The sequence below is a fragment of the Anser anser genome (genome assembly GCF_964211835.1).
Source record: "Anser anser genome assembly, chromosome: 5".
In the NCBI taxonomy this organism is placed as follows: domain Eukaryota; kingdom Metazoa; phylum Chordata; class Aves; order Anseriformes; family Anatidae; genus Anser; species Anser anser.
In genome coordinates, this window is record NC_139725.1 from 5471847 (window position 1) to 5485872 (window position 14026).

Here is a 14026-nt window from a genome sequence, read left to right on the forward strand (position 1 = left end):
CTCTGTTTTTTTCTTGTTCTTGTGCGTCCATTCATGACTACTGTTTGAGTCAAATGGATGTTTGGCTGTTTTGTCCTCTTTATATAAAATATTTGTCCTTTTTTCTCTGATTTCTTGGGTAGCACCTTTAGCCCTTCAGACACAGTATTTGACTATTTTTCATTAAAATGTTTTCCTTGTATGGGAATTCATACCTATGGATCAATCAACTTTCTTTTATTAACATAAAAGTAGTTTCATTTGCTCTTGGGATCTACAACATCAGCTAGTGGATAAGAGAATCTGGATCTGTGTGAAGATGTATATACTGAGGCTTAGGGCTGATGCTTCAGTCAAAATTTTTAGTTACTCACTTTGAGTTTTAGCATTAAAAGGGTTTCAACTGAACCCTTACAGCTGCTGCTAACATATGCCCCTAACATATGCTTCTAACATATACCCATCAATACATTATGTTATCATCATAATTCCAGGGTATCAAAATAAATACAGTCATAAATTGAAGTACTGTTGAAAAACTGCTGAAAGACCAAAAGTATTTAGATATCACCTCCTAGAGCTCATTAGTACTTTGGTAACTTCAAGGTATCAAGGATTGCATTCATTTTCAAATTTTAAAATTCTTTCCTGGAGCTCTTTCATTATTGGCTTGGTATTTAACAGCAAAAATCAGTGTTTTTTTCTGCTCTTGTGCACATTAAATGCTGTGTCTCATTCTAGTAAAGCTAAGCATGCAGTAAGCTTTCAGTTTATACCATGGACTCAACAAATACAGACAAAAGTCCATCTGAGAAGACCAGCTTGCAGAAGAGGATGAATTTGATGTTTAAAGACAATACAGAAAATGCATTTAATAAGGCAACACCCACACACACTTATTCAAAATTTCTCCCAAATATATGTATTTTTCTACTAACTCAAGTACTCAGTATTGTTTTAGGTATTAATTCTCTGTATGTACTTTAAGAAGAGTGACTTTCTCAATTGCTCAATCAACTGCTCAACTTCTAAACACCTACTATAACATAGCTAACACTGACCAAAAAAAGCTCTCCCGGAAAAGCCTGTAAAAGTATGCATGGCAAAATCATTACCTCGTTTACCAGCTAACCTTCTAATTCTCACAATATCATTTAACCATTTTCTGTCTGTCAGTCAAGAACAGTAAACAAATGTCATATATCCTCAGTTCATAAATAACAGAAAAGTAACTCTTTAAGAGCTCCAATGAAAAATGGCATGTTAGCTTCATTATATATATACATATATATATAACATTATATATAACACACAGAGCTCTCAGAGCTGTTAAGGACCATAACAGTAACTGACTCTATAAATTTTACCGTTTCAGAGAGCAGCAGTGCTCCCAGCCCTGGCACTGGCAATGCCAGCTGGTCTACAAGATCTGACTTTGATCAGTGAAGAGCATTCTTCTTTTTACAGATCATGATGCAAGAGTTGGCGTGGGCCTATTGCAAGGAATATATTTTCTCCTTTGGGAAGACTATTTCATCAAAATAAGTTAAACAATATTCATTTTAGTTACATAGATCTTCAGTTTTCCATCACTTCCACACTTGAACTTTATATTAATTTCTATGTGTTTAAAGCATTCAGACATTTTACACAGACATAGCTGTCATAACGAAAATTTCCTATAGCAGATTAAGCTGACATGTAATTAGCACCCATATTTTGCCTCCAGTGATTCACTGATTATCACCATACCCTTTTTAGAAGTTGCAGCCGTAATTCAGAAAAGAGCTGATTTTTCCTCCTTTTAGCACAATACACATTGAGGGAAACAGATATAGGCAATGTGAGAGAAGAGACTCACCTATCTGTGAAGTCAACTAACTATAGCCATGTAGAGAAGCTGACTACAATTTTCCCAGGTCAGCAAACTGAGAATTATTATGACCCAAGCACAGCCAGCTCTTAGCACCAGTTTTCATATTTGTCTGATGGTGGGATATGTTATCTAAGAGTATCTAGAGAGACCCAAAGGCCTTCTGTCAATCACTGTTATCTTGAAAAGTGGCAGAATGTAACTCGATTCTTTTTAGAAAAATCGGTAAATTTCAGGAGAAGTGGGCACCCTCATCTGTGGCTAAGAGACACAAAATAACACCATGAAAAGCCTTGGGAGGTGAAGAAAACAACAGAATAGAGAAAGGGTTAATTAATTTACAAATGCATCCCGAGGTGGTAACTCTCAATTTACCAGAGCCCCTAAAAGAAAATCCACAGCCATCCCATTACTGTTGCTGAATCTTGAGAATATGTAGGCAAATGGATCCTGGCACCACAGTAAAGCAGAGAACAGCAAAACTTCTTTCAGTTACAAGTTAAAAGGAATTCTATGATTCTTAATGGATCTTAAAAAAAAAAAAAAAAAAAGCACCACATAACAGTTATGCCCATTTCATTTTCTTTACCTTCCTCAGTAAGCCTCTGATTGTATCGCTTTGATGTTACCAATAAAACTTGAAGTCTCTGTAACCTTTCCCACATTTAAAAAAAATAAATCTTAAGTTTTGCAAGCCTAAGTAAAAGGTCTGTATACACTACATTGCCTTCTGAATTCTGCAGCTTCAGTACAACACCTGCTTTTGAACAGGGGATTTTGTTTTAGTACTTGTCATAAGACTGTATTCCAGCTTCCAGATAGAACTAAAATTGTCTTGTAAATAGGTACGTCGATGACAAAATCTCATAACTAAATTTCAAAGTACGGTGAAACTTGTCTTTAAATAATTTTCTGATCTTAGAGGTTAGAACTGTGTTGTTATTTCAACAGAACACATTGGGACCGTATATCAATCTACAGTATTTCCAAGTCAAAACAAATGCAAAAGATGTATCTTCACATATAGTGATATGTTCAAAAATGTCGGAAATGTCAACCACTTACATACTTTCATATTATCTCTAATTAATATAAATTGCACTTAATTTCACATTTAGTAAAACATATTGCTGCCCAAAATAAGGACTATAATTTTTATCAGCAATTATTATTACTGATGTATCAACACAATTATTTAAATTCAATGTATATAGAAGGCAGAATCCATGCACGCATTCACAGTTTTTGTTCCCTCTGTGCTTCTTCCCTAATTTTTGTGGCTTGGAGCTCCTCCAGATGCTGTCTCTGAGTTTGTGGTTTTGTATTTGAGATCCCATCTCCTGATTCATAGCATTCCTTGATAGACAAACAGATTCAGATAGGAAAACAAAGTTACCTGTATATAATTAGTGTCTGACAGCTGAACTGCTAAGTTTTCCATTCATGGTGAGCCTACTGTTTCAGATTTTACCCATTTCTTCGGTCTCTGAGTTGCTGTATTTAACTGAGCTATTCGATAAGTGGTGACATATGTGATCTCCATGCTGCAAGCTGCACTTCAGATGCAGAGGATTTTCCTTTTTTCCCTCCCCAATCATAAACCAAATTATTTGAAAAACAACACAGGGTTTTGTATTTCTAAACTGATGTGCCTCCTAATTGAATGCAGAACACTTTCAAACTATTTTCCATTAAAGGCCCACTTTTTTCTGATTTAATCCACAGTATAATACCTTCATTGGTAGATTAAAATTGTTTGACTAAAAGTAAAACCTATTATTATATGTTGTGTTTTGTTGGGGGGTTTTAGCAGTTCTGTCTTGTATAATGTAGGATGAATTATGTAAAACATACCAAACAGGATATTCTACAAGCTGCTACTTGCATGCTGCAAACAATCACAGTTACACTGATAGACTGGGACTTAGCATCTTAAAATTCCTGTGGAAATCAAGTGCATTTTAAGTATTGGGTTTGATTATTTAATCAGACAACTTGCATTTTGCCCTGGCTAATTTGGAAGGCTGATAATATTTTACTCATAAAATAATTGTGCACCTGTTGTGATGGAAACCTATTCAAACAAATCTTAATAGACATGAGGATTCATTCCAGACATGAGTGCGTTAGCCTCTCATTACTGCTATCTACAGGGCAACAGATTTTAAACAGCTCTTGAAGAGGTCTCAGCTTAATCTTGTATAACTCTTAAAGAACAGTTATGACCAAGTGACTAATATTAAACTTTAAATCATATTGATACCAAGGTAAATATTAGGAATATATGGGTGAAACTACCAGTAATTTAAAGAAAAAAGGGTAAGAAAAAATATTTATATAATAACAGGATTTCAGCATGAGAGATAATGACAAAGAACCATTTCTGATCTAGGTGTCCAAGTATAAACCTACTGATTTTATTAACACAGAGTGTAATATCTATGATACTCATATTTATGAATTTATAGGAATCAGGGCAGATTATTTCCTTAATAGATTTCAATTTCTCATTCCTCTGTACAGACAAATTTCCTATGGAAATTGTTTCAACACAGTTATCTTAATTTGCTTTGTAATTTCCATATTCATATTAATTGAAGAGGTTTCATCTTTTTAGTCTATTTGAAAATTACTCTCTTAGCAAGTCATGCCACAAGTGAAAAAAGTTGTACGAACATGAAAAGAGAGGAATTATTTACTTTAAAATAAATAATGGAGGGGGGAAAGAGAGAAAGGAGATAGTGAATTGGTCTCAATATTTAAGTGGGGGGGTGGTATCATGAATGACCTGATTAGAGCAAGAGGGTGTTGACTAGGCTGGACTCACTTTAATGTCAGCAGGATGAGGTGAAAACAAGGAAAATGAGCCCATTTTGGCTAGATCTGCCCTCTGGCAGAAAACCATCATATGTCATCGGTCAGATCAGAAGTGAGATGACACAGCTAGACAAATCAAGACCTCCTGTACAAAATACTGTTAACCTCTTCCAAAGGGTCAACTTGTTTAGAGAGGGCAAGGACAACCCTCTTTGTATTTCTTCTTCTATTCCTCACTGAGCTTAGGCTTTTGAGGCAGTGGCTGTGTTGAGTTGCACTTCATGTTCTTGCTATTCTCAGTTGCATGTGAGTTTTCCAATTGTGTTCGTACTTTATTTTTACTTAGTACTAACCCATTTCCCATAAGTTTTATAGATGGCATTTCTGAGCCACCTCTGGGTCCACAGTGTTTGTGAAGTTCCCAGTAAGGTATTTTTATCTCTGTCAAGAAAAAAATATCCGATACTCTTTGATTCCATCAGGATGCTCTCATTATCACACAACATCCACATGTCAAGACTCTACTTCAAGACAGACTCTCTGTTCAGAAAATGAGTTTAATACACCCAACTGAGGTGAAGGTTCTCATTATTCAGTGCCAAAGGTTGATGTTGCTCAGAATAGGGATACTTTGTGCAGAGAAGAGTGGTGAGAGTGATCAAAGTGCAGAACTGCTGTCACATAAGGGATAAATAAATGTATTTTTCACTTTCTAACCTGGAGAAGAGACAACTGAATGGAATATGATAGAGAAGATGTACAGATAACAGCAGTTCCCTGGGCATTATAATACAAGATCTAGGGGACACCTACAAGCTCCAAATATAAAGATGGAGATACTGTTTTATATAGCATATTGTTAACTGCTGAACTTATCCCCACTGACATTTCAGCTGTCAATTAAAAGGTTCAAAACTGATTGGACGTATTCATAGCCGATAATTCTATCAAGGGCCATTAAACCCAAATGTACCACCTCTGAATCAGGGAGCCCATTAATCATAGATCATGGGAAACTGGAAGAGTATATTGAAGAAATATTACTCTGTGCTTGCCCTTTCCTTACACCTTTCCCCAGATCGCTCAGTAGCTATAGAGACAACATAACAGTATAACGTTATGCTGTTTTATATCTACCACTTAAATCACAGATTTCCTTAATATGAAACTCCTGTAACAAAGAAGTGATAAACCTACAGCGATAAAACTGCTTAAACCAGAATCCAAACGGATCAGAAAACTTCAGGCCTTTTAGTACTGTACCTATATGTATCTTTCTAGATAAATGCTTACATTCATTAATTTGTTAGAATTTGGCTTGCTAGGTCTACAGCAACAAAAACCCCAAACCACCAAAACAATGAAAAAAGAAACAGAGGTTCCACTCTGCTTTTAGCCTTGCAAACTACTACAAATGCACTTTTTTTTTTTTATTTTTTTCTTACTTTTTTTTTTTATATGAAGGAGTCTATTTGTCTTCAGTTGGAGTTTTATATTGCTAAAGCTAAGTATCTTCATTGGCAACTAAGGTGGGGCTTGATTCTAAAGGAAATTTGCTATTGACATCCAGTATCAGAAGAGGATGTCTTCAGTTACAAGTGGTGTGATATGGTTCTTCAACAGAGACCTTTCAACTACAGTGACAGACACCAGATTCATTAAAGAAAACAATTACTGATATTATAAAAAATAGAAAAGAAAATACACATTAAAAAAATAGACAAAAGAAAATGGCAATTTTTTGAAGAAAAAGTGAAGAAAACCTTCTTATTTTTAGTTTATACTCAATCCTTTTTTTGTAAAATAATAATAATAATAATAAATGGTGTTTGAAAATAAACACCATAAATTTTCTTGTCAGTCTTTGTACAACTGAAGAATGGATACAATTATAGGAAGCAGTCTTCTTAACGTGTCCAGTAAATATTTTGCTGTTTCCAGATTCTTATTATTAGCATCATTATCCTTCCTATCCCTTTTTCTCATGAATAGTTGATACTATTTCTTAGTACAATATTTGAGCTACAGTTCCGCAGAACACAGCATATAAGTGAGCTGTCCCACTGATTTCAATATAGTGCAATATAGTTCATATATTGAGTCATGAATTGCTAGTCTTAGAAACATACCCCAATAAGGTAAATATATATATATTATATATATGATTGCAGTAATAAATTCATCATGTTCTTGGAAATATACCGCATGTATTCTACTTGATATTATTTATAAAATGTATTCAACACTATGGATAACTTGATTTATGTGAAAGGTTGATTACAATGTAATTTATAGTTGTGGAATTTTAAGAACTAGAAACCATAATAGTCAATAATTTTTAACACTAGAAGCAGGCTTGATTGTGATAGGTGCCACTGAAATATGACTCCATGACCAAAGGACCACAGCAATAAAAATGTTTAGCTTTTTTTTTCTAAGTACAGCTTCAATCCTGCCAAGACATACATGCACATAATTTAAATAATAACACTATGTAGAGTGAGCAGTCCCATTCATATCCACAGAAGTACCCTCTGTGTAAAGCTTAAACTAAGTCTATTTAAATCTAGAATCTGGAAAGAAGTATTTAACAGCAAGAAAAGTCAAAATGATGTAGGACCATATAGTTTAAGCTAGTTCATATGTCTGGCCTAAATAATTATAACAGTATCTTAATCCAAAGAAATAGATATAATGGTGCTGGGTAAGTTTAACCTATATATATATATATAATATGTATATTAATCTATAATATATATATATTAATTGATTACCTTCTTCAAAGAGATCAGACTAAATATTATGCACACACTAACTGTTGAAAGTGCTTGTGAAATATTCAGTCATTCAAATACCAAGGTACCACTTAATTTACAAGGTCAGGTTAGGCCTGGAAATGTAGCTTTTGTAACACATTACACTAAACACCAGTGACCCGAGAAATGGCAAAACAAAAATATATGTTTGATTTAGAGAGCTAAAACTTAGAGCTAAACATATTACTTCATTGGATCATGGTAATAAATACATTACAAGAAAACTTTATAGCCTGTGGTATATTTCTAATCAGGACCAATTTCGTAAGGATTTGGGTGTAGGGGCTCTGGGCTGTGTTGTTTTGTTATGTTTTGTTGGATACTTTCATTGGTTTCACTAATTGGAACCAGTTGATCCCTTTTCCTGTGTATTGATTTTTTAAATCCTAGCAGTTAACAATGATTCTAATGTATCATAACACTTTAGACCTTAATCATATAGTGGGGCTTTTGCTTGTAGCTTTTGTTTGAGTTTTAATTAAGAAGACCTTGTGTCTCAAAGCCTGAGCTGGGTTTTTAATTGCTAGTATGTATATCACACAGACTTCAAAAGAAATAAAATATGTTTATAACAGAGAGCACAAAGGAGAGCTTTGAAATGTCTATAGCCATACAAAGTGACATAATTAAAAACCTCTGAGTGCCTCTGTGATATAAGACATATATATTTATTTATACATATTTATAAAGCAGATTGTTACATACCCTTAGAATTCATGAAAAAGAAATTTCAGCAATTATACTGAGAAATAATTACTACAAATCCAGACTGCACTGTTGGTCAGGGCTACAGGAAAACATAAGATATATTTTCTACGAAACAGTCTTCACGTTTGATACAGTGCTCCAAAAAAACACCCAAAAGCTTATCTGTGAATATAAATTTTATAAAATGGAAGTAAAAATAGCATTTAGAATGTTTTGTAAATCTTGCATATTTTAAGAAAAATTTAATTCACTGTCAAATCACAGACACCATAGCTTTCTTGAGGATTCACTCATGTAGAACTCTCTCCAAGACTATCCCAGAAATGGATAGTGTTAAATTACCAGATTCAAGCAGTTGTGCCATACTGTTCTCTTTCAGTCATTAGTGCACACACACAAAATGCTCCTAGAAAACACCTCCTTCCATCTCTCTGGTGCTCTAATCCCAGCAACAAGTATCATTTTCAATAGTGTTTACAGTAGATCTTACAATGAAACTATCAAGTGAGTGAAATTCATTTGTTTTACCCAATGCAACATTTCCTTAGGAAACAGACACACTGACTCCCACATATCCAAAAATTTTGAGCTATTAAATGTATACACATCACATGAAATAGGAGTTTGGGGCTCTTTTTAATAAAGTAACAAATGTGAACAGAAAAGGAATAAGCAAGGGAAATATAATGCAAACTGACCTCTGTATTGGATATATTGGATAAAGCTATGGACATCAATCACTATCCTTCCCAAAATAGAGTATACTGTACAAAGACAGCATGTGACATTCGAGTCACAATGCCTATAAATATAGATAGTTTCAGTTGTAAACACCACCAATGGAAGCCAGAGAACTAACCTGTAACACAGTAGTCGGTGACCCACGAGTCACTCTTCTGTAAGACTGCTAGACCAATTCTGACCCTTTCACGATAACATCATTGCTTAAGTTACTTAAAGACTGACCTTTCTTATTTGATCTTCAAAGACCCTGCATGCTGAGAAAGACCATTGCGGGCTATTTCAGTAGGACAACTGCCTGATGCATGCAAGACTACGCTATTCCAGAGATTTATATTTGGAACAGAAACAGAAAACTTAAAACAGACTCTGTATAGTGATAAATGATGCTACTCTGCCTAGCTGTGGCTGCTGAAATAAAACTAGATATCTAAGCAACAGAAATGCATGCAGTGAGGGCGGGGGAGGACTCTGCACAGAACTCCGCACACCCAAATATCTGGAAATTCAGAAAAGAGCCCTGAACCACTTTGGTTATTTAAATTCATGATAACAAAAATTAGAATGAAAATTATTTCCTGATGCTAATTGTTATTTGAAAGAACAACACTGCAAAAGCTGGACATAAGCCTAACAAATACTTTAAAGAAATGTATTTGCATACATACACTGGCAAATGGCATGCAACCAAGTGATTTGCATGGGCAGTTGTGTGTTTTTTTTCCAGGTGAGCAGGTCACTTAACTCAGCTCAACTGCTTCACAGACCTTTGAAAATTTGACCTATGTGTTTCGTTTATAAACATATCAAATGAACGAGCAGACTTTTTTAACCACTGGAATTTGGGTACAAAGCATTCTGCCAAATGTTCCTCTGAGTTTCATGCAACCTCCCTGAAGTCAATGGCTTGTTTGGCTGGAATTCAAGGAAGAATCTGGACCATTATCAATAACTGAAATCCTGATAAAGACACTCAGAAAAAGCAGTTTTACAAGTGAAGCACACTATGCAAGAGTAATTGTGAACAGGAACAATTCCACTTAGAGAAAAAATAAATGATTCACTCTTTGTTACTTTTGTATTGGCTTCTATTGTTTGTATTAATAGATATAGCTTATAATTATATCTTGATTAACACTATTGTGTTCTAAATATAGAAGGTAAAGCAAGAAAATACCATTTTTATTTATTTCTCTCAGCCAATTATCTTTTCTTCTCATCTATGTGCTTCCCAAACATGAATAGAAACAGTTTGTATCAGTGGTACATTTTTTTTTCCTGCTTTCATCCTTCTTTTTTTTTTCTGGCACTGATTCGTAGAGAACTGCCTTCCCACAACCAAGATGCTAGTCTTTCACTGGAGGGGGAGGGCTGCAGTTGTGCAGACACAGAGGAAGAGTATGTACTCAGGTTATCCTTCGTGAGAACAACGCCTTCTCGCTAAAATAAACAACTCCCAGTAACAGTCAGTGTAAAGACCAGTTCCTCACAGGACCACACCTCACTTTCTTATAATCAAGACTTTTTCCCTAATGACCTCATTTATTTATTTGAACTGTGTTGCTTCAAGTCTTTAAGTCAGGCTCTCAGTAATACGAACAGAAATTGTGCACAAAAGCCAAAAACATCAGCCAGATAAATAAATTGATTTAGAATCTAATGGAAATTAAGGAGCAAGGTATTTGACATCCCAAACAAGATACACTTTCAGAAGTAGTTCTTTCAGACCTCAGCATGCCAGTTATCTAACTGGAAATTCATTCAGTACTATGAAAATTAACTTCATGACTTTGGAAGTCTACCACCCTGAACACTGAAAATATTTATTTTAAAATATATGTATATTTCTTCAGTAGATTAAAAGATCTCCCTGGTGCCTCTGCTTTACTTTATTTCCTTCTTGCAATCTGGTTTTCATGCTGTCACTGTCTAGATGGTAGGATATTTTTTCTTACTGAGACCATTTAAGGTATATAAATACTACCACAAGTTAATATGAGGTTACTTGGTTGACAGTGATGTTAGCAGCTAGGAGGTACTCAGCCTGGAGACAGTGACTTTTTTTTTTTTTTAATAACTGAAAGCTCATGAAAAAGCTTTTTGTGCCGTCTAAAAGAATAAAGAATATTATTCTGCATTGTTAGAGATCCCACCTCTTTTAATTTTGATTCTCTAACAGCATTCAAGTAGTTTCTATTTAGAGACTAAGTAGCTATATTGTGCAATTAATGGACCAACTAGCATTCAATGCTTTCCACACTGTTAAGAGACAATACAGCTTTAAATAGAATGTCATTTCAAGACAAAATTTTGTTGCCTTTTGTTTATTACCATCGATTTTAACATGTTTCTGTAAAACGGCATACCATATTTCTGCCGCTGATTTTACTACAGGATTTCTTACCTGCCTAATATATTCACATGGTCTTCTACAAGTGACATCCAACAGACAAACCCAACAGATTTTGGTTTTGAATCAATTGCAGGAACCAATTATAACTTACTTAATAAAAAGGGCTAGTCTTTCATCTGTTTGCATAATAAAACAATGAACTATCTTAAGTCACCCTAGAGGAAATGTAAAACCCTAAGCTTCCATTTTCATTTAAAAAAAAAAAAAAAAAGTATCTTTCTTTTTTTCCCCATTAGTAAAGCCTTATTAATACGAAGCACATGATTCTTTGTTTCCACTTATTTGTAGTTTCTATTTAATAAAATTATACCATTGAAGAGAAATGAAACTTAGGTACCTTGTGTACTTTTCAAAAATGCCTTATGAGCCCTTCTCACAGCACAAAAAACCCTCTCCCCTTTAATTTTTTGCTTAGTCAGTAACAATGAATTTCTTTTCAATAAGAAAAATCCATGGAAAGGTTGATGGTTGAGTAAAAAAAATCACTTTAAAGTTTTCTACACAGTCTTTAATTGTCAAGAGAATTCCACTTGTACCAGACTGATGGTCCAAAAAATCTTGGAAATACTGGAATGTCCTGTCTATATAAGCAATAAAATTCCCACTGATTTCAGTGAGTCCACAATTTCCTCACGGGGCTTCTTTCTCCACAGAAATAGCATGAATATGAAAAATATATAGCATTTTTTCCCAATTGTGAATACAAAATTCAGAAGAGTAATTACACAATGAGGCCCCTTTTATAACCTGAAAGCAATTTCTATGTATATTTATGCAATTGAGAAGAAGCAGTAGCAAGTACGAGTAACTCCATGTTTTCAAGACGTTTCTTCCTCTTCCTCTGGTCACAGAGATATATAGCTAATGTCAACGAACTAATGTTACTAACCTGGTGTTTGTGGTAACATTCATGATTGTCTATAACTGACTGTGATATAACCTATTTATTTGGCAAACATGTCTGTCATCTCAAAGATAAACATTAAAAAACAGGAAATCAATCTCTAGTTATGATTGTTATTTCTATTATTTTTCTGAACTTAAAAAAAATACTCATTCCCCTTCTTAAAAAAATGTGTAAACATTTAACATTTGATCTAGTGAGATACCTTTAATTTCTCCAAGGAGATCACTTGTGTTTAATTTTTCCATCTTCTCCTTCCAGTCTTTAGAAAGTAGCTTTTCCATGCAGGATGAATCTATTCAAAAAAAAAAAAAAAAAAAGAAAAAGAAAAAAAAGGAACATCAAATATATTCTTACACATCAGGGAAAGAGGTGCCACCTTCATTTTAAAACTTCTCCTCGTTCTAGTTGGACCATAGTTTCAAAGAGAAATGAACTTGTAGCCAAACAGAGTTCTCATTTAACAGCATTTTAAATCTAAAGTAATTCCACTGAGGTTAATGGAGTTACTATGGATTTAACAAGGGTCTAATTGAAAGGAAAACTTCGTTCAGGATTTATGCATGCTAACTGCCAATTTACATGCATAGATTGCCAATGTATATACAAATTCTGTCTTTTTCATTTGAGAATGATTGTACACTCGAAATTATACATGAAGATTTAGAAGCTTTTTCTGGAAATTTGGCACACAGTGACATCTGAAACCCATTTTTATACCCATGTCAATGCAAAAGTTATTCATATAATGTCTCCATGGAATTCATAAAAGCATTCTACATATTGGATGCTCACAGTATCAGAAATTTTCTTGGTACACTATAAACAACATGCAATGATTAGAAGATCTGCTTTCATAATTTGAAGTTCAGAATACATCTTCAATCTTTGTCCCAGTATGGGAGGCCTTCTCTAGGCAAAACTGTCACTGAAATCATTATACTTAGGAGAAGGTAGAAAATTAGCTGTAGTAAGTTTCATACGATCAGACCCCGATTCCACTAGAAAATCGAATATTGAGCCTAGCAGACTCTTCAATACAATCTAAAGGCTTTTTTAGTTCCCAAATTAAACTAATTGACTCTGAAGTCTAAATACCTATACATAGTCTACACATAACCTTCCAGATAAATTGCAAAAGCTGATTTTTAAGATGGGAATTTTTATGGCTGATGCCATGATTCAGAATATTATGAGTTTAGGAACCTTAATTCAGATTTATTAACAGTCAGCAAGAAAACTTTACACACAACTGAATACTTATTTTCTCTTCCCAGTTAGTAATCATAGAATATCTATTAAACATCATGTATTTATCTTAATTGGTAGACTCGTCAACAAAGCCTTGCAAAAAAATCATTGGAATCATTTAAGCCCAGTTTAGCAAAATATCAAAAACATGACAAGTGCAACTCTATTCCTACAATGAATTTTTCAAATAGCCTACATTGTAAGACCACATATTACCCTGGGGTGCTGAGCACATTGGTTCTCACCTGAATATGTTGGGCATAGCCACACACTTTAGCTTGTTAGAAACCCTGCCGTTTGCATGAAAAGAAGATCAATTTACAAAATGATTTACCAACTAATAACTTTCCAAATTTTGATGACATTTGCACTTTTACCACTCCAGTCACTTAAGAATCAACACCTGGGAATACATGAAGGCAGAATTCAGCCTAACACATCTTCTGTTAAATTATTGGTAGATTAAGGCCAAATTTTGGCTCAAATTCTCATGTCAGCAGTCCCATTAGAAGCATTCACACGAG

The 14026-nt window shown here is 34.2% G+C and overlaps 1 protein-coding gene across 33 annotated transcripts in view; it reads right to left on the reverse strand.

Annotated features, from left to right (window-relative positions):
- The window catches only part of SOX6 (SRY-box transcription factor 6), a 482345-nt gene that overhangs the window by 264925 nt on the left and 203394 nt on the right, over positions 1 to 14026 (reverse strand). For all 33 annotated transcript variants that reach the window (XR_014585612.1, XR_014585613.1, XR_014585614.1 and 30 more), the window contains one exon: positions 12457 to 12546. Coding sequence is in view for 29 of the 33 variants with exons in the window: in XM_083840231.1 (XP_083696357.1) it covers positions 12457 to 12546 (90 nt within the window). In the remaining 4 variants the exon portion in view is untranslated. The remainder of the gene's footprint in view (positions 1 to 12456; positions 12547 to 14026) is intronic.